Consider the following 20,589-nt stretch of genomic DNA (forward strand, 5'->3'; position numbering starts at 1 on the left):
TAACTCATCTCTTTCTCTTCACATATCTATAAAACCTTTTGCAGTCAGTTTTAATGTTCCCTGCCAGTTTTCTTTCATAATCTATTTTTCCTTTCCTAATTAAGCCCTTTGTCCTCCTCTGCTGGTCTCTGAATTTCTCCCAGTCCTCTGGTAGGCTGCTTTTTCTGGCTAATTTGTATGCTTCATCTTTTGCTTTGATACTATCCCTGATTTCCCTTGTTATCCACCGATGCACTTTTGCCAAACTGGGATGAACAATTGTTGTAGTTCATCCATGCAGTCTTTAAATGCCTTCCATTGCATATCCACCGTCAACCCTTTAAGAATTAATCGCCAGTCAATCTTGGCCAATTCACGTCTCATACCCTCAAAGTTACCTTTCTTTAAGTTCAGAACCATTGTTTCTGAATTAACAATGTCACTCTCCATCCTAATGAAGAACTCAGCCATATTATGGTCACTCTTGCCCAAGGGGCCACGCACAACAAGACTGCTAACTAACCTTTCCTCATTACTCAATACCCAGTCTAGAATAGCCTGCTCTCTCATTGGTTCCTCTACATGTTGGTTTAGAAAACTAATGAAGCAAAGTCTCAGTTAGAGAATACGTGGAGAGTATGTTTATTATTTATTAGGAAAAAATATATTAATTATGTTAACGAGATGTAATTTATATGGGCAGATTGGGTTAATTAACATGCAGGATGTTCTTTCATTCAAAGGCAAACTCATTACTGACTAATCTAAAAATAAAAAGCTGGCTCCGATCTCAACAGTGCCTGGGCAAAGCTGTGTCCCGAGGGATGCTCACAGCTAGATGTCAAGAGCATTCACCTGACCCTTTCTCCACACGATCGCTCATTAATTGTCTGAGCAAGTATTGAGCCCTGTGCTGGGATACGGCATTGAATGCACTGTTACAAGTGTTACAAGTCTGAAGAAGAGTCTCGACCCGAAACGTCACCCATCCCTTCTCTCCAGGGAAGTTGCCTGTCCCGCTGAGTTACTGCAGCTTTTTGAGTCTATCAACAAGTGTTACAATGCAGATTCCCCTTCTTCAGACTGGGTAGGGATATGTGAAACGCGAGATACAGATGATGATGTGGAGAGATAAAGCACAATGAATGAAAGATGCAAAAAAGTACCGATGATAAAGGAACCAGGCCATTGTTCGCTGTTTGTTGGGTGAAAACGAGGGATTGGACAGGCTAGATGCAGGGAAAATGTTCCCGATGTTGGGAGAGTCCAGAACCAGGGGACACGATTCATGAATAAGGGGAAGGCCATTTAGGACTGAGATGAGGGAAAACTTTTTCACCCTGAGAGTTGTGAATCTGTGGAATTCACTGCCACAGAAGGCAGTGGAGGCCAATTTGCTGGATGTTTTCAAGAGAGAGTTACAGTAGATTTACCTTTTAGGACTAACGGAATCAAGGGATATGGGGAGAAAGCAGGAGCAGGGTAGGATGATCAACCATGTTAATATTGAATGGTGGTGCTGGCTTGAAGGGCTGAATGGCCTACTCCTGCATCTATTTTCCATGTTTCTATGTTTCTACCACATGTGACATGTCACAGTGAAATTCATTGTTTTATACACCATACACAAGGTTTGCAAAGAGTCGCCACGTACAGGATGCTGACACAGTTACAAAGTAGTCCCCAATAGTCCCTCTTTGTCTATAGAACAGTACAGCACAGGAACAGGCCCTTCGGCCCATAATGTACATGCTGAATATGAAATCAGATTAAACTAATCTCCTCCTCCTGCACATGAACCACATCCCTCCATTCCCTGCATATCCGTATGCCTAGAGTTCCATGTGATTTGAGAATATCCAAACCTGCGTTTGATGTGTTATTTTTGCTGAGGTTATTAGTCAGGTGCTGGTGACTTTTTTTTGACGTAAGTAGAATAACTGGAACTGTGAATGTGAACCTGGGGTCAGGATCCAAGGAATGAAACCAGCGCTTCAGCTCGAGGCCCTAAAGTGGGTCTCATTATACAGGCTCACAAATAGCACGACGAGGTTCATTAAAGGCATGCTTCCTCTGGGTGTAAATGATGGCGTACTTTCATGTAGACTCAGAGCTGTTACGGTGACAGAAAGAGTTGTTGCGTGCTCTTTGATGGCAGAAGTGAGAGCCAGTTGTGACCTTTGCTACTCTTTGTATATCTCCGATAAAGGCAACGCACTTGATACTCTGCATTCCCAGGGTCAGGAAGAACACGAGAGAAATCGAGATTGCTTGTTTAGTTGAGTTTAGTTTAGAAATACTGAGCGGAAACAGGCCCTTTGGCCCACCGAGTCCGCACTGCCCAGTGATCCCCGCACACTAAAGCCCCTGTCCCACTTAGGAGACCTAAACAGCAACCTCTGGTGACCTTGCCCGCCACCCAAAAAAAAAAACAAGGTCGAGGTGACCTGCAACCTCCTACCACCTCCCACGCATATGTTGAAACCCTTCCTCGACTATGAAGAAAACCGGCTTCAACTAGACCTGCGAATACAAAATTATGGATTTTTAAAACGGCAACCTATTTTTAGTCGAGGCCGGTTTTAATCATGATGAAAAAATAGCAGCAAACTAGATGAAGCCTCGACCACGCGGAAACCACTTTCAACCATTAGGGAGAGTGACCAAAACCTCCGGTGACCTCATGGAAACCTTGGGTGGCAGGCAAGGTCACCAGAGGTTGCAGTTTAGGTCTCCTAAGTGGGATAAGGGCTTTACACTACCCTACACACACTAATGGCAAATTTGCAATTATACCAACCCAATTAACCCACAAACCTGTACCTCTTTGGAGGGTGGGAAAAAACCTGAGCACCTGGAGAAAACCCACGTGGTCACGGGTAGAACATACAAACTCCGTACAGACAGTACCCGTGGTCAGGATCGAACTTGGGTCTCTAGGGCTGGAAGGCAGCAACTCTATCACTGCGCCACCAACAGTGCTTGTATTATTTATTTAAATACTGGAATGAACATTTATTGACTACAAATTGATAACCAATACTGATCACTTCTTGGGACTTGACTGATGGGACTCCATTATCCACTCAGGCGCTGCACCACATACACTGGGCTTTCCCCATGATGGCCAGTGATGGTGGAAACTCCACTGGGAACTTCTCAGCAAGGTTGTGCTACTTGTGCAGCAGGTGCAATTGATGTGCAAATTAAGATGCATTTATCTCCAAGCATCGATCCTTTGAGCAAAGTGGTCTTTATTCTGGGATCCAACCATCATTCACTGTGTTCATTTGCTGTTTGTGGGACTGTGCTATGCAAAGAGAGCCTGGCATGTTGAGAGCACTGCACCAGAGCCGAGATCCACTAAGATAAATTCTGCTTACGATGAACCTGCTTACCTCTTTACCTGATTATGAACCTGTGATAGACACCACTGGCCTTCTGCCCCTGAGCCCAATCCCTCCATGTGCCCCTGGTGGAGCTGTTGACTCACACCGCTCGAGACCTGGGCTCGATCCTGACCTCCAGTGCTGTCTGTGTGGAGTTTGAATGAATAAATGATACTTTATTTGCACGTTGCGTGTGGCAGGTTCTCCCTGTGACCATGTGGGCTTCCTCCTGGCTCCAGTTTCCCTGCACTTCCCAAAGGCACGCGGGTTTGAGGGATGATTGGCCTCTATAAATTGCCCCCTTGTGTGTAGGGAGTGGATGACAAAGTGGGATAACATGGAACTAGCGCGAACGAGCATGGACTCAGTGGGCCGAAGGGCCTGTTTCCATTCTGTATCTCCAAACCTATTACTAACACCCCCATCCCCCTCCCATGTGACAAAGTGTGGCCTTAACCCTCCACACCTCCAGATTCAGGGACAGTTTCTTCCCAGCTGTTATCAGGCAGATGAATCATCCTACCACAACCAGAGAGCAGCGCTGAACTACTATCTACCTCATTGGTGACCCTCGGACTATCCTTGATCGGACTTTGCTGGCTTTACCTTGCACTAAACGTTATTCCCTTATCATGTATCTGTACACTGTAGACGGCTCAATTGTAATCATATATTGTCTTTCTGCTTACTGGATGGAACGCAACAAAGAGCTATTCACTGTACCTCAGCACACGTAACAATAAACTAAACTGAACTATAATACCTTGGAGCTTGGGCACTACTGAAACTCTGCAGTAGCAAGTCCAAAATGATCCTTCATGCTGCAAGCAATAATCATACAGTGTGCCATCAGGGAAGGCTGGATCCTCCAGTCAAGAGGATTTATCCCTAACAAACAAAATCCAACCATAACCATGGCCTAATTATCTCCCTACCTTAATTAGCAATGCTCATTTACAAGCTCAGTTTACATGAATTGTGGGACATTAAACACTGCCCTTTTTAGTAAGGAGACAGCATACAGTCTGTGCAGCCTTTACAACAATGCAGTCTTAAACTTCACTGATATTCTGTTAGATCTTGACAAAATGAAAAACAAAATGAAGCTACATTTCCACATTCACGTTGCAACCTGCTGGAGACTGTGCTCTATAGGTAGGGCCAGGCCTGTGTTCATTTGTGGTTTTGTGGGACTGCGCTGTGCTAAATTAATTAGAAATCGCTCTCAAAAGTGTTTAAATCCTACAAGCAAGTTATTGGTTATGTAACACTTTGCCATGAAGTTCAAGATGTATGGGAGATATACTGTATGTAACATACGAGATACAGATGCTAGAGATACCATATAACATATAACCATATAACAATTACAGCACGGAAACAGGCCATCTCGACCCTTCTAGTCCGTGCCGAACACGTATTCTCCCCTAGTCCCATATACCTGCGCTCAGACCATAACCCTCCATTCCTTTCCCATCCATATAACTATCCAATTTATTTTTAAATGATAAAAACGAACCTGCCTCCATCACCTTCACTGGAAGCTCATTCCACACAGCTACCACTCTCTGAGTAAAGAAGTTCCCCCTCATGTTACCCCTAAACTTCAGTCCCTTAATTCTCAAGTCATGTCCCCTTGTTTGAATCTTCCCTACTCTCAGTGGGAAAAGCTTTTCCACGTCAACTCTGTCTATCCCTCTCATCATTTTAAAAACCTCTATCAAGTCCCCCCTTAACCTTCTGCGCTCCAAAGAATAAAGCCCTAACTTGTTCAACCTTTCTCTGTAACTTAGTTGTTGAAACCCAGGCAGAGATGTGTCTGAACAGTGAGCCAGAATGTCGAAACAAGGAACTGCAAATACTGGTTTACACCAAACGACACAAATGGCCAGGCAGCATTTCTGGAGAACATGGATAGGTGACATTCCAGGGCAAGACCCTTCCTCAGATTAATCATAGTAGGAAGGGGGGTAGGGGGGGAGGGGGGGGGGAGGGGGGGGGGGGGGAGAAAGTGGGAGAGAGGAGATGAAGGACAGAGCATGGTTTCCAGAATTAAAATTGTCCATCAGAAAAGTCCCAACCTGAAATGCCACCTATCCATGTTCTCCAGAGATACTGGCTGGCCCACTGAGTTACTCCAGCACTTTATATCCAAAACAGTTGGATGTCCGAAAACAGACAAGTCTCGAACTAAAGTCACCCGGCATCCGTATCCGCACACTTTAAGATTAAATAGATGCAAACTGCTGGAGTAACTCAGACCGACGAAGGGACTTGACCCAAAACATCACCCATTCCTTCTCTCCAGAGATGCTGCCTGCCCCGCTGAGTTACTGCAGCAATTTGTGTCTATCTTCAGTGTGAACCAGCATCTGCAGTTCCTTCCTACACTTTGAGTTTAGTTTAGAGATTCTGGTGATGGGAAGCAGGAAGGGGAGGTCTCTCTATCTCACCCGCTGGTATTCAGGATGGCTGCAGAGACCTGATCTGGCAGCAACTAATTTAACAAAGGCTTTGTCCCACTGCTCAGGATGCCCACATTAACACGCCATGCTGCCTAGCCGCACGTTGAAGCTTTGGGAGCTTTCAACAGGAGTTGAATAAAACCCGCGCAGGAAGATCAGCACAAAATGTGAAATGAGCCCAGATACTGAACACACGGCAAGCTCTATAATATCCCCACACACCAACTTCACACAGTACCAATGATCAAAACAACAATTAGGCAGAGGATGGCATCTGCAAATTTATTAAAGCATCGGATTGCAAATCGTAAAATTGCCTTGATTTAATTCTTTTAGTAAAGGTCAGGCAATGAGGATTAGACTCACAGTGTGATTGCAACGAGAAAAGAAGTAAATGAATTGTGAGGACGACGGCATTCATCTTAATCCTCCTCTCCGCACTCCTGCTGCTCACCCCAACAGGCAGATAATGTCATCTCTCGTGTCTGCCCGCTTAATGCTAGTAAACACTGTGTCTATTACAATGCCTTTTGTCTTTCGGCAAGTCAGTCTTGAGGTCCTCCGCAAATGGATTAATTTAAATGATGGAAGATGTGCTCACTTATTAAAAGCCACGCCGGGCAAATTGATTCATGTTTCCCAAACCCTTTCTTATTTCATCACTTTCTCAGTGAATTACTCCAATCGGCAGGGGGCCAAACGCTGAGCAGACAACACGGAAATATTCTACCAACACCGGATAACACAGTTCTCCCTTGATTGAAACCAGTAATATATACAGTGGTAGACAAAAATGCTGGAGAAACTCAGCGGGTGCAGCAGCATCTATGGAGTGAGGGAAATAGGCAACATTTCGGCCCGAAACCCAAAGGAAATAGGCAACGTTTCGGGTCGAAACCCGAAGGGTTTCGGGACGAAACGTTGCCTATTTCCTTCGCTCCATAGATGCTGCTGCACCCGCTGAGTTTCTCCAGCATTTTTGTCTACCTTCGATTTTCCAGCATCTGCAGTTCCTTCTTAAACAATATATACAGTGGCACAGGGACAGTCCATTCAGTCCATTTGATCTTTTGACTGCACTTTCTACTGTGGGAGCTAGCAATGATTCAATTATATTTTTTCCTGCATCTAGCCTGTCCAATCCCTTAAGAATTTTCTATGTTCTATAAGATGCCCCCTCATCCTTCTAAATTCCAGTGACCTCTCTGACTAATTGTCCAGTCTCTCCTCTCTCCTAGCTTTTGTGTCCCCCCTCCCCACCTACAATCAGTCTGGAGAAGGGTCCCGACAGGAAAGGTCACCTATCCATGTTCTCCAGAGTATCTCCTTCCTGCTTTCTCCCCATATTCCTTGATTCCATTAGCCTTAAGAGCTATACCTAACTCTCCCTTAAATACATCCAGTGAATTGGCCTCCACTGCCTTCTGTGGCAGAGAATTCCACAGATTCACAACATCGGGAATATTTTTCCTGCATCTAGCCTGTCCAATCCCTTAAGAAATTTCTATGTTTTTATAAGATCACCTCTCATCCTTCTAAATTCCAGTGACCTCTCCGACTTTAATTTTCCTGCCTCTCCTCTCACCCAGCTTTCATATCCCCCCTCCCCACCGACAATCAGTCTGGAGAAGGAACGTGACACAAAGGGTCACCTATCCATGTTCCCCAGAGATGCTGAGTTACTCCAGCACTCTGTATTGCAGAACATTTGTGCTGTCCCATGAAACATGAGAATGATAGGGATGAGTGCACCACACTGGGGTTGTGTTGGACCTGCATGCTACATGCTTATTGTGGCGACACGGTGGCTGGGAAATACTTTGTTTTGCGGACAACCCGGTAAAATCATACAGCTGACTTCACCTCGGCAGTTCACGAGTGTCGCCACATTTTGGTGCCCACAAAGTTACAAAAGCTTTGTCATCCCCTTGTGATGTTGCTTGTCCATTCTCTCCACAGAACCTGTCTGAGTCGAGACCCATTCAGTTACTCTAGTGCTGGTTGAGTTTTGCATTTTAATTCCACTCTCCAGATAGTTGCGCTGAACAGTTGGAGTAAGAGAGTCATACCATGGTAACAGGCTTTTCGGCCCAACTTACCCATGCTGATCAAGATGCCCCATCTACACTGAAGATAGACACAAAAAGCTGGAATACCTCAGGCAGCATCTTTGAAGAAAGGAATAGGTGACATTTGCAGTCGAGACCCTTCTTCAGATTGACTGTGAAAAAGGGTCTTGACACGAAACATCACCCATTCCCTTTCTCCAGAGATGCTGCCTGTCCTGCTAAGTTACTCCAGCATTTTGTGTCTATCTTCGGTTTAAACCAGCATCCGCAGTTCCTTGCTTGTCCCACCTACCCATGTGTGGCCTATATCACTCGAAACCTGTTCTGTCCATGTACCTGTCCCAATGTCTACAAATGTTGTTGCCTCTTTTTGCCTCTTGCCTCTTCTACCTCCTCTGGCAGCTCGTTCCATATAACCACTACCCTCCCTGTAAAACGTTTGTCCCTCAGGTTCCTATTCAATCTTTCCCCTCTCACCTTAATATGTCCTCTGCTTCTTAATTCCCCATACTGTGGGTAAAAGTGTCAATATACCCTATCCATTCCCCACATGATTTTGTACACCTCTATAAGATCACCCCTCATCCTCCTTTGCTACAAGGAATAAAGTTTAGTTTAGTTTACTTCAGTGTAGAGATACAGCGTGGAAACAAGCTCTGTGGCCCACCGGGTCCGTGCCGACCACGATCCCTGCATAATTAACACTATCCTACACCCATTAGGGACATTTTTTTACATTTACCAAGCCAATTAACCTACAGACCTGTACGTCTATGGAGTGTGGGAGGAAACCGAAGATCTCGGAGAAAACCCACGCAGGTCACGGGGAGATGGTACAAACTCCGGACAGACAACACCTGTAGTCGGGATCGAACCCGGGTCTCCGGCCCTGCATTCGCTGTAAGGCAGCAACTATACTGCTGCGCCACCGTGCCACATAGCTTGAACCTCTCCCAATAGCTCAGGCTCTCAAAACCTGGCAACATCCTCGTAAATCTTCTCGCTCGCTTTCTAACTTAACAACATCTTTCCTATTGCCAGGAGACCAAAACTGAACACAATACGCTGTGTGGTCTCACCAATGTCGTGTAGTGTTAATAAATTATTTTTTGCTGTAGTGTAGAATGCAGGTTACTGGCATTCCTCGCCGTCACTCTGTGAAATGGATGGATCGCACAGACTTGCAGCCTGAGACACTGAATCATCCCTCCTCCAGGGACGGTACTGTTGTGCAATCTTTTCAGTTGAGTTTAATTTAGAGATACAGCACAGAAACAGGCCCTTTGACCCACCGAGTCCACGCCGACCAGCGATCCCCGCATAGTAACACCACTCTGCACACCCTATGGACAATTTACATTTATTCAAAGCCAAAAGACAAACCTGTACGTCTTTTTGGTGTGGGAAGAAACTGAAAATCTCGGAGAAACCCCACGCGGTCACAGGGAGAACGTACAAGCTCCGTACAGACAGCACCCGTGGTCAGGATTGAACCTGGGTCTCTGGCGCGGTAAGGCAGCAACTCTACCGCTGCGCCAATGTGTGTTCTTCAATTAAATCAATGGGAATCAGTTAAATTAACAAGTATCTCAGATGTTTTAATACTAATCTCGTAAGATATTTTGGTTTATTACACGAAAGCCTGAGGTTTTAACGGCTTAAAGATTAAAAACCTCTCAGGCCCTAATAAAACAAATGTTATTATTGTGAATTTTAATTCCCTCAGATACAATCTTTATTTTGTGCTTCGTAAGTTGAAAATACTATCTGTAGATCAGGTTTTTTTCCCTTCCTGGTTCACTCTGTGTTTCAACTTTGAAGGAAATTACCTGAAATTCGGGAAATTCTGGTTGTCTTCAGGTAATTTTAGGGAAATTAAATAATTTCGGGACATTTCTGCATCCGGCCCGCAAAGGGGTCCAATCCGGCCCACGGGATGAGTTGGGGGGGGGGGGGGGCAAGTATATTTACGACTATCCGCGCCGGCGCAGTTGGGGGAGGGAGGCCCGTCAGCTGAGTCACAATTGGAAATGGTGCCGGTGACATGGTAGGGGCGCAAAATGACGCCGTCTCCCTGCGCGTGCGCAATGGGCCCGGTGTCCGCGCATGCGCAGTTGGGGAATTTCAGGAAATACTATCAAATTCCAGGAAATTTGGGATTCTATTTAAGGACATTTTTTTTTTAAGGTGTGGAAGCACTGACTGTCCATGTGACATGTTTAACAATTAAAATCCCAGCATTAATTGATTCAGCTGGTGGTTTAATTATTTTTAATGAGTATGTTTGGAGTACCAGGGAAGTTTTTTTTACTGAAGAAGAGACCAAGTAATGAGCAAAGCTGGCAGGAAAATGACTGAAGTGGATAGTTTAGAGGCTTCAAGTGGCAATTTAATGGTGTTGCTTCAAGAATGGACTGAGGGCATTGTTGAAACTGTCTGTCAGAGAGAGTGGACTTGTTGAACACTGGTTGAAATTGCTCTCAGGACAAGAAATATCCGATCCTACTATTTCTTGGTTCCTTAATCTGTCTACTCACTGGGTCTTTATGAAGGCAGAGAAACGGTGGTGGATAAGCAAAAGTAATTAAGAGAATGGCCCTCTCTCTCCATGTGAAAGTGCTTTAAAACTCAACAAGTAACACCAGGCTGTGTCCACACACAGAGGCCTGTCCTGTACAGATTCTGGGACATAGAAAACATAGAAAATAGGTGTAGGATAAGGCCGGAGGTACACACAATTGCTGGGGAAACTCAGCGGGTGCAGCAGCATCTATGGAGCGAAGGAAATAGGCGACGTTTCGGGCCGAAACCCTTCTTCAGACTCATAGGATAAGGCCATTCGGCCCTTCGAGCCAGCACTGTCATTCAATATGATCATGGTTGATCATCCAAAATCAGTATCCCGTTCCTGCTTTCTTCCCATATCCCTTGATTCCATCAGCCTTAAGAGCTATATCCAACTCTCCCTTGAATATATCCAGTGAATTGGCCTCCACTGCCTTCTGTGGCAGAGAATTCCACAGATTCACAACTCTCTGGGTGAAAACGTTTTTCCTCATCTCAGTCCTAAATGGTTTACCCTTTATTCTTAAACTGTGACCCCTGGTTCAGGACTACCCCAACATCGGGAACAGTTTTCCTGCATCTAGCCTGTCCAATCCCTTAAGAATTTTCTATGTTTTTAAAAGATACCCTTTCATCCTTCTAAATTCCAGTGACCTCTTCAGTGATGGACAACTTTAATTGTCCTGCCTCTCCTCTCTCCCAGCTTTCGTATCTCCCCCCTCCCCACCGACAATCAGTCTGGGGAAGGGTCCCGACACAAAAAGGTCACCTATCCATGTTCCCCAGAGATGCTGCCTGACCCACTGAGTTACTCCAGCACTCTGTGAAACGTCATCTATCCATGTTCCCCAGAGATGCTGCCTGACCCGCTGAGTTACTCCAGCACTCTGTATTCTTTTGGGGAAACCTTTCCTAGGTTAGTTCAAGTGAATTGCAGAACATTTGTGCTGCCCCATGAAACATAAGAATGATAGGGATCAGTGGGGTTGTGTTGGACCTGCATGCTGCATGCTTATTGGGGCTGCAAGGTGGCACAGCGGTAGAGTTGATGTCTCACAGCATCAGAGACCCGGGTTCAATCCTGAATACGGGTGCTGTCTGTACGGAGTATGGACGTTCTCCCTGTGACCACGTGGGTTTCTCTGGGTGCCCTGGTTTCCTCCCACACTACAAAAAGGTACAGGTTAGTAGGTTAATTAGCTTTGGTAAAAATTGTAAATTGTCCCTATTGTGTAGGATAGTGCTAGGGTACGGGGAAGATCGCTGGTCGGAGGGGACTCAGAGGGTCAAAGGGCTTGTTTACACAGTGTATCTCTATAGTCTAAAGTCTAACTACATTGCAAATTCCAAACAGTAGAATCATTGGTCAGACTCTATCAGCAACTGTTAATAATTCCACCTTCAGGCATATCCCATCTGACGAGTGTCCCATGCTCTAAGCTGATCCTCAGGCGGAGATTGATTTCATTTCCCTGTGTTGCAACATCTCCATTTCAGTTCAGAGTTGGCCCTGACCATCTTTGACTCTGCCTTTGCTCCTTGGGCAGACAGGTTTCAGGCACAGATGTACAAACGACAGCAGTGGTACACAGAACAATCTGGTTACATGCACTGCTCTTCGACAGACCATTGACAACAGATCAATAGAGACTGAGCACACTTTGCAGAATTTCTTAACACCGTTTACTGCCCTCAACTATGTGACCCATAAAAACGTAGACACACAGAAAATAGATGCAGGAGGAGAGGCTATTCAGCCCTTCGAGCCAACACAGCCATTCATTGTGTTCATGGTGATCATCCACAATCAGTAAACCGTGCCTGCCCTCCCCATATCCCTTGATTCTGCTAGCCCCTAGAGCTCTATCTGACTCTTTTTTCAATTAATCTAGTGAATTGCCTCTACTGCCTTCTGTGGCAGAGAATTCCACAAATTCACAACTCTCTGGGTGAAAAAGTTTTTTCTCTGGCCTCATGCAGAGAGGGAGGGAGGGGGTTGCAGAGAGGGAGGGGGGGGGGGGCAGAGAGGGAGGAGGTGTAGAGAGGGAGAGGAGGCTATTTCCATGCTGTACGACGATGACTCTATGGCACCGATGTTAACACCAACCCTCGACACTGTCAGCATCATTCTACTGTGCCATGGTTATCCTTGGCATCAGCAGTGTCCATTAGCAACGGCCAGGTTCCATGACATTAACATCCCCTGCCAACAACCCTTGCCAAAGATGACCCTTGATAGCTATAGTGTCCTTTAGCAACAGTGACCCAAGACAATAGCATGATTCCTCAGTACCTCAACAATATCATTAGCCTTTGCACAATGACTCCAGGCAGCTCTTCTCGCAAACCGTCATCAACATAATTTGTCAATGCAGCGGACAATGACAACAAAACTAGCCCACCATCCACTTTCCCCCATCCAACACAATCTGCAGGCATCAACTACTCTAAATAACTGAGGTCAGATAACCCTAAATCTTTATCCATTTCTTGAAAATAACAGCATAGTTGATTATAAAATTGGCTGGTGTGGGGGAGATGGAATAATAACAGTGCATTGAGAACCTCCTTAAATATAAGGTGGCAGGATTAAATGCTCAGAGTGGTGTGCGTCAGTTACACAGGGGTAGAGTTGCTGCCTACAGCGCCAGACACCTTGGTTCGATCCTGACTATGGGTGCTGTCTGTACAGAGTTTCTACATTTCAAAGATGTACAAGTTTGATCTGGTATTTTGTTTGTTCACATGCTTGATCAATGGTGTTTTATCATTAATGTTTTATTATTATTATTAATGTTTAGTGTTTTCTGAGTCATTTGTAACTGTCACTGCATGTCATGTTGTCACTTGTGGGTGGGGCACCAAGGCAAATTCCTTGTATGTGAATACTTGGCCAATAAACTTACTTACTTACTTACTTGTAGGTTACTTGGGTTGTGTAAATTGTGAATTGTCGCTAGTGTGTAGGATAGTACGAGTGTATGGGGTGATCGCTGGTCGGTGCAGACTCAGTGCAGGCCAAAGGGCCTATTTCCATGCTGTTTCTCTAAAGTGGTGGATCACACATTGAAACTATGCACAACAGAAGGTGTGGTATCAGGGCTCGGAGAACTTAGTCACGGTGGCGCAGTGGTAGACTTGCTGCCTTATAGTGAATACAGCGCCGGAGACCCGGGTTCGATCCCCACTACAGGTGCTGTCTGTACGTTCTCCCCGTGACCTGCGTGGGTTTTCTCTGAGATCTTCGGTTTCCTCCCACACTCCAAAGACGTACAGGTTTGTAGGTATTTGGCTTTGGAGTAAATGTAAAAATTGTCCCTAGTGGGCGTAGGATGGTGTTAATGTGCGGGGATCGCTGGTCGGTGCCGACCCGGTTTTGCCCGCTGCATCTCTAAACTAAACTAAACTAAACTAAACTAAACTGAGTCTGAAGAAGGGTTTTGACCAGAAACTTTGCCTATTTCCTTCGCTCCATAGATGCTGCCACACCTGCTGAGTTTCTCCAGCATTTTTGTCGACCTTAAACTAAACTAATGATGTCTTTGCTGCACAACATTTATTTGTATACCTGCACTTAGTCTTGGAGCAAAACTGCAGTCACTGCTTTCTGAGACCAAATAATCTCTCAATGCAGAGATCAAAGATACATATATGAAAGGGTTCAGAGAGGATTTGCGGGGATGTTGCCAGAACTAGAGGGAGCTATAGGGAGATGTTGTGTAGGCTGGGTCTCTATTCCTTGGAGCGCAGGAGGATGAGGGGGTATCTCATAGTGGTGTACAAAATCATGACAGGATCGGGAAGATGCGCAGAATCTCTTTCCCAGAGTAGGGGAATTGAGGACCAGAGGACATAGGTTCAAGGTGAAAGGGGAAAGATTTAATAGGAATCTGAGGGGTAACTTTTACAGACAAAGGGTGGTGGGTGTATGGAACAAGCTGCCAGATGAGATATTTGAGGCTGGGACTATCCCAATGTTTAAGAAACAGTTAGACAGGTACTTGGATAGGACAGGTTTGGAGGGATATGGACCAAGCGCAGGCAGGTGGGACTAATGTAGCTGGGACATGATGGCTGGTGTGGGCATGTTAGGCTGAAGGGCCTGTTTCCACGGTGATCACTCTATGACTTTATGAATCTATGACTCTATCAAATAGGGCATGCAATCTGCTCTGTGGAGTGACTATTATCTGAATCATAGGGTAATAGCTATAAGTATCACTCCCAAGACATGATCCGAAAAGCTAAGCTGGCTCTGCAGTGTGGTAGCAAGAGAATGATGTACAGTATTCTCAAAATTGCTGCGATTCAGATAACATCTTAACCAAAGGCACCCACCCTCCCCCCTTGCCTCTCAGAATCATTGTTCCTATTTGAAGAAAGATCTCAGGCAGGTTCTACCAGGTGAGTTGGTCAATATCCACCCTCCCTGAACATGAATAAATCTGATTATCTGAACATTATCCAGTCTGGAGAATATTGGCACAAATTGGCTACCGCTCGCTGGTGCGGCACAGTGGCACCGCAGTCGAGTTTCTGCCTCACAGCACCAGAGCCCCAGGTCCCGGGGTTATACGTTCTACCCGTGACTTGTGTGGGATAGCTCCGAGAGCTTTGGTTTCTTCCCACATTCCTGGCTCGGCATAAATGTAAAATTGTCCCTTGTGTGTGTAGGATAGTGTTAATGTGCAGGGATCGCTGGTGTGGACTGGGTGGGCCAAAGAGCCTGATTCTGTGCTGTATCTCAAACCTAAACAAAACTAAACACTCCTGCATTCTCATAGTTGAGAGGCAGGGTCAAGGGAAGAGCCTTCACATCGGGGCCCTGTTTCCACCAATCTTTCCACCACCACGCACAAGAAGCAACAAGACAGACACCATTGTGTGCAGATGCCGAGAAGTGTGTTCAACTCTGGCTGAACAGCTTCTAATCTTATGTGTGGACTCGATAAGAAGAAGATACTGAGAGGCATCAGGTGCTTTGTTGACTCTTTGGGGATGTCTTGCTCTAGAGGTGGGTGTGAGCAAAGATCCTATAGCGAGCAAGATAGATCACCCCACGAAAAGGACGTAGTACGGTCATGGGTAATTTTCATGGGTAAAGATTCATGGGTGATTTTCGGCCCCATTTCCGTAACCGGCTTCTGTCTCTGCACCAAAGACCCCGTAGGATACTAGTGCGGAGACGGAAGCCGGTTACGGAAACATCCTCATAAAAATAAAAGTTATTTGGTAAAAATCTTCTCCTCATTTTCAGAATTATAATTTATTTACACAAATAGTTTCCCCGCAACGCTGATTACACTGTGAGTCGGGTCGGGTCGGGTCAGGTCGAGTTACTGAAATGGATGAAAAAAAGGCCCACGTTCCGCTCCGTTGCGTGCTACACGTCAGCCCATTGCATTTAGAAGTAGTGGTCTATCTTGCTCCGCTATAGCATCTTTGGGTGTGAGCACCAACAAGCCAATCCATCTCTTACCTGGTGGATACCAATGGAGTGGACGTGCGTGACATTCCAATCCACATCAGGGAGAGGAGAACCTGATCCATTACAAGTCACCACCGCATCCTCTCCGGCCTTCACCAATAAGTTACTGTGACTCACGCTGATTTCTGGCAACTCTACACGTGAGAGAGAGAAGAGAGAGAGAGAGAGAAATCACAGTCACATCCAGCATTGGGCATTGCTTGCAAATTCAATGGACTTGATACCTGGCGCATTGCAGGAACAGGAGAAAAAAATATTTGAATTCCATTTACGTAGCGTATTGGTAGCAAGAACTTCCCAAAGAGTTTCTCAATAAGTTTATCAAAGAATTGAGATAGCAGGCGACATGAACAATCGCTCAGACAGTGAGATGCAATGGTGGGGTTGGGTTGGGAAGCTGGCGTTAATTATGAAGGGGGGAGGAGGGGGTGCATGAAAGAGGAGAACGAGATCCTTAGGGAGGGATTTCCTCAGCAGCTGAAGATGTGACTGCCATTAGTGCAGCAATGGATTTCAGAGATTCTCAAGGAGAACAAGGCTGAAATTGAAGGATTATAGTAAAACCCCTGTCCCATGGTCCAAGTTCATTCCAAGAGCTCTCCCGAGTTTGCCCTGAACTCAGAGATTTTTGGTAATGGCCACTCGTCGGTACATTTTTCATCATGTTGAAAAGTCTTCACGAGTCTTCCCGTGCTTACCTGCCGTTAGCGAGTCTTCCCGAGTACCTGCCATTAGCGCTAAGAGACGTCCCCGAGCTCCGACGTACCCGCTACGTTCATTCTCCGTGCTTACCACGAGTTTGATTTATTTTAAACTCGGCGGAGCTCTTGGAATGAACTCACACCATGGGACAGGGCTATTAGAATATACAACATACAACAGTACAGTACAGTACAGGACAGGCCCTTCAGCCCACAATATCAATGCCGAACATAATGCCAAGAACACATCTTATCTGCCTGCACATAATCCATATCCCTCCAATCCATGCATGTCCACATGCCTATCCAAAAGTCTCTTAAACGCCACTATCATATCAGCCTCAACCACCCCCCTGCACTCACCACATTCTGTGCAAATCGCACATCTCCTTTAAACTTTAAAGATCTTCTTGCACATCTTCTTTAAACTTTGCCCCTCTTACCTTAAGACTATGCCCTCTAGTATTTGTTTTTTCCATCCAGGGAAAAAGTTTCTGATTGTCTTGCCTATTATATATGTTTTTATACACTTCGATAAGATCCCCTCACATCCTCTGCCATTCCAGAACAAACAATCCAAATGTGTTGAACCTCTCCCTGTAGATAATACCCTCTAAACCAGGCATCATTCTGGTAAAGCTGGGATGACAGGCTTCTGGTAAACCTCCTCCGGACCTTTTCCAAAGCCTCCACATCCTTCCTGTAATGGGGCGACCAGAACGTTAAGGCATTGAACAAAAATAAATTAAAGTTGAACGTGAGACAGATTTTGAACAAGTTGTGAATTTGAACTGTGTTATGGACATGACAAGTTCGATGCGGTTGGATGTTCCCCATGGTTGAACAGTCTCGGACAAGGTGTTGCAGCTTCAAAATGAAGAGTGGACTGTTTTAGACTGAAGAGAAATGTCTTCGTTGAGTGGCGATGAACCTTTCGAATACTCTACCCTGAAGAGATACGAAGGCTCAGTCCTTGTGTTCATTTAATTAGAGACGGATAGGTTTCTGGTTGTTAAGGTAATCTGGGGATAGATATTAGGAAATAGTACTGAGGTGGAAGAACGGTGATGGAGTTGATTAGATTAGATTAGATTAGATTAGATTCATTTATTGTCATTCAGACCTTTCCGTCTGAACGAAATTTTGTTTCCCTGCAGTCATACATATAATACAAAATGACAAAAACACAAATTTAACATCCACCACAGTGAGTTCACCAAACACCTCCTCACTGTGGAGTCTCTGTCTCTTCCCTCTTTGTTCTCCCTCTGCGCCGAGGCGATCCAGGCTCCAGATGTTGTGACCCCACTTGGTGATGGTAAATCCCGCGGCTCAACCGTGCTCCGTGAACGGGCCGGTTCAAACTCCGTGGGTGGTCGCTGCCGCCGCCACAGCTCCGAGGCCGAGTCGGGTCTCTGCTGCCGCCGCCACGGTTCCAGGGCCGAGTCGGGTCTCCGCTGCCGCTGCCGGTGCTGCCGCCGCTACAGCTCCGAGGCCGAGTCGGGTCTCCGCTGCCGCTGCCGCCACTGTCACAGCTCCGAGGCCGCCAGCTCCGCCATCAGGCCTCGGCGCAGATGGAGACGGGGAATACGACAGAAAAAAAGTCGCATCCCCGCGAAGGAAGAGACCAAAACATGTTTCTCCCACCCCACCCACACACATACACAAATTAATAAAACACAATTAACTAAAACATGACAAAGGAACAAAAATAAAGAAAAAAAAAACAGACGGACTGCAGGTGGGCCGCAGCTGTTAATGAATGTAATGAATGGCAGAGCAGGCTCGAAGAGCTGATGATCTCTCCTATTGGTTTGGGAACAGCTCCATCCAGGACCGCAACAAATTGCAGTAAATTGTGGACGCAGCCCAGACCATCACACAAACCAACCTCCCTTCTATTGACTACATTTATAACTCACGCTGCCTCAGCAAGGCCAGCAGCTTAATAAAGGACGAGTGGAACTCTGGCCACTCCCTCTTCTCCCCTCTCGCATCGGGCTAAAGGTATAGAAGTGTGAAAACGTACACCAGCAGATTCTGGGACAGTTTCTTCCCAGCTGTTATCAGGCAACTAAACCAGCCTACCACAACTAGAGAGCGGTCCTGAACTACTATCTACCTCTTTGGTCACCCTCGGACTATCTTGATCTGCCTTTACCTTGCGCAAAACGTTATTCCCTTATCATGTATCTACACATTGTAAATGGCTCGATTGTAATCATGTATTGTCTTTCCACTGACTGGATAGCACACAACAAAAAGCTTTTCACTGTACCTCGGTACATGTGACAATAAACTAAACTGTAAATTGTAAACTGTGTTCATAATATATTCTTAACCCATTGTCCCATTGCTAGCCTTTTGAAGAAGATATCAATTGGCCTCAATCCCTTCCTTTCATTGTATGATTTGAACAATTCCTTCCCCATTGCCACCAATTCCTTGTAAGCTTCACTCACTCAATAACAGATTAAGAGTAAAGTACAAACTGCTGGAGGAACTGATGTAATGTTAAAATTGTACAAGGCATTGGTGAGACCAAATCTGGAGTATGGTGTACAATTTTGGTCGCCCAATTATAGGAAGGATGTCAACAAAATAGAGAGAGTACAGAGGAGATTTACTAGAATGTTGCCTGGGTTTCAACAACTAAGTTACAGAGAAAGGTTGAATAAGTTAGGTCTTTATTCTCTGGAGCGTAGAAGATTAAGGGGGGACATGATAGAGGTCTTTAAAATGATGAGAGGGATAGACAGAGTTGATGTGGATCAGCTTTTCCCTTTGAGAAAAGAGAAGATTCAAACAAGAGGACATGACTTCAGAATTAAGGGACAGAAGTTTAGGGGTAACATGAGGGGGAACTTCTTTACTCAGAGAGTGGTAGCGGTGTGGAATGAGCTTCCAGTGGAAGTGGTGGAGGCAGGTTCGTTGGTATCATTTAAAAATAAATTGGATAGGCATATGGATGAGAAGGGAATGGAGGGTTATGGTATGAGTGCAGGCAGGTGGGACTAAGGGAAAAAAGTTGTTCGGCACGGACTTGTATGGCCGAGATGGCCTGTTTCCGTGCTGTAATTGTTATATGGTTATATGGTTATATGGAACTCAATGTGTCAGGCAGTATCTGTGGAGGGAAATGGAAAAACATAGAACATAGAATAGTACAGCTCAGGAACAAGCCCTTTGCCTCACAATATTCGCACTTTAAGTTGAACTAATCTCCTCTGCCTGCATATGATCCTTATCCCTTAGTTCCCTGCATATCCACATGCCTCTTCAGTTACTATTATATGTCCACCATCACCCCTAGCAACACATTCCATGCACCCCACCTCTCTCCGTGTAAAAATACTTGCCCTGGACATTTCCTTAAAGCTTTTCCCATTCACCTTAATATATGCTTTCCAATCTTTGACATTTCTTCTCTGGGATGATGGTTCTGTCTACCCTATCTATGCCTCACATCATTTTATGTTTTTCTATCAGGTCTCCATTCAGCCTTCAGCACTCCAGAACAAAACCCCCCAACTTTGTCTTATCCTTGCATGAGTGCAAAGTCACTTGGACAGATTCATGGATAGGAATAGTTTTGAGGGATATGGTCATCCTGGACAAGTTAGACAAAGGGTTTGTTTCCGTGTGGTATAACTCGATCATTCTCCTTGTATTTAATACTTTCTAATCCAGAGAGCATTCAGGTAAACCTTTTCTGCACCATCTCCAAAGCCTCCACATCCTTCCTGTAATAGAGACCAACCTTTCAACGCTTTAAAATATCAGAGCTCCTTGAGGTTCAGCCTCTTAAGCATAGTCAAAGGTAACCCCCCACTGACAACCACATCTTCACTTAGGAATGCCCTGGAGTGAAGACTGGTGAACACTGCCCAGTCCATCACCGGTTCTGACCTCCCCACCATCGAAGGGATTTAC

At 45.5% G+C, this 20,589-nt stretch overlaps 1 protein-coding gene across 2 annotated transcripts in view; it reads right to left on the reverse strand.

Annotated features, from left to right (window-relative positions):
- Nucleotides 1-20,589, reverse strand: part of ntrk3 (neurotrophic receptor tyrosine kinase 3) — a 999,514-nt gene that overhangs the window by 465,546 nt on the left and 513,379 nt on the right. For both annotated transcript variants that reach the window (XM_033050347.1, XM_033050348.1), the window contains exon 6: nt 15,947-16,089. In XM_033050347.1, the coding sequence (XP_032906238.1) occupies nt 15,947-16,089 (143 nt within the window). The remainder of the gene's footprint in view (nt 1-15,946; nt 16,090-20,589) is intronic.

The sequence above is a fragment of the Amblyraja radiata genome, chromosome 34 (assembly GCF_010909765.2).
Source record: "Amblyraja radiata isolate CabotCenter1 chromosome 34, sAmbRad1.1.pri, whole genome shotgun sequence".
Lineage (NCBI taxonomy): Eukaryota > Metazoa > Chordata > Chondrichthyes > Rajiformes > Rajidae > Amblyraja > Amblyraja radiata.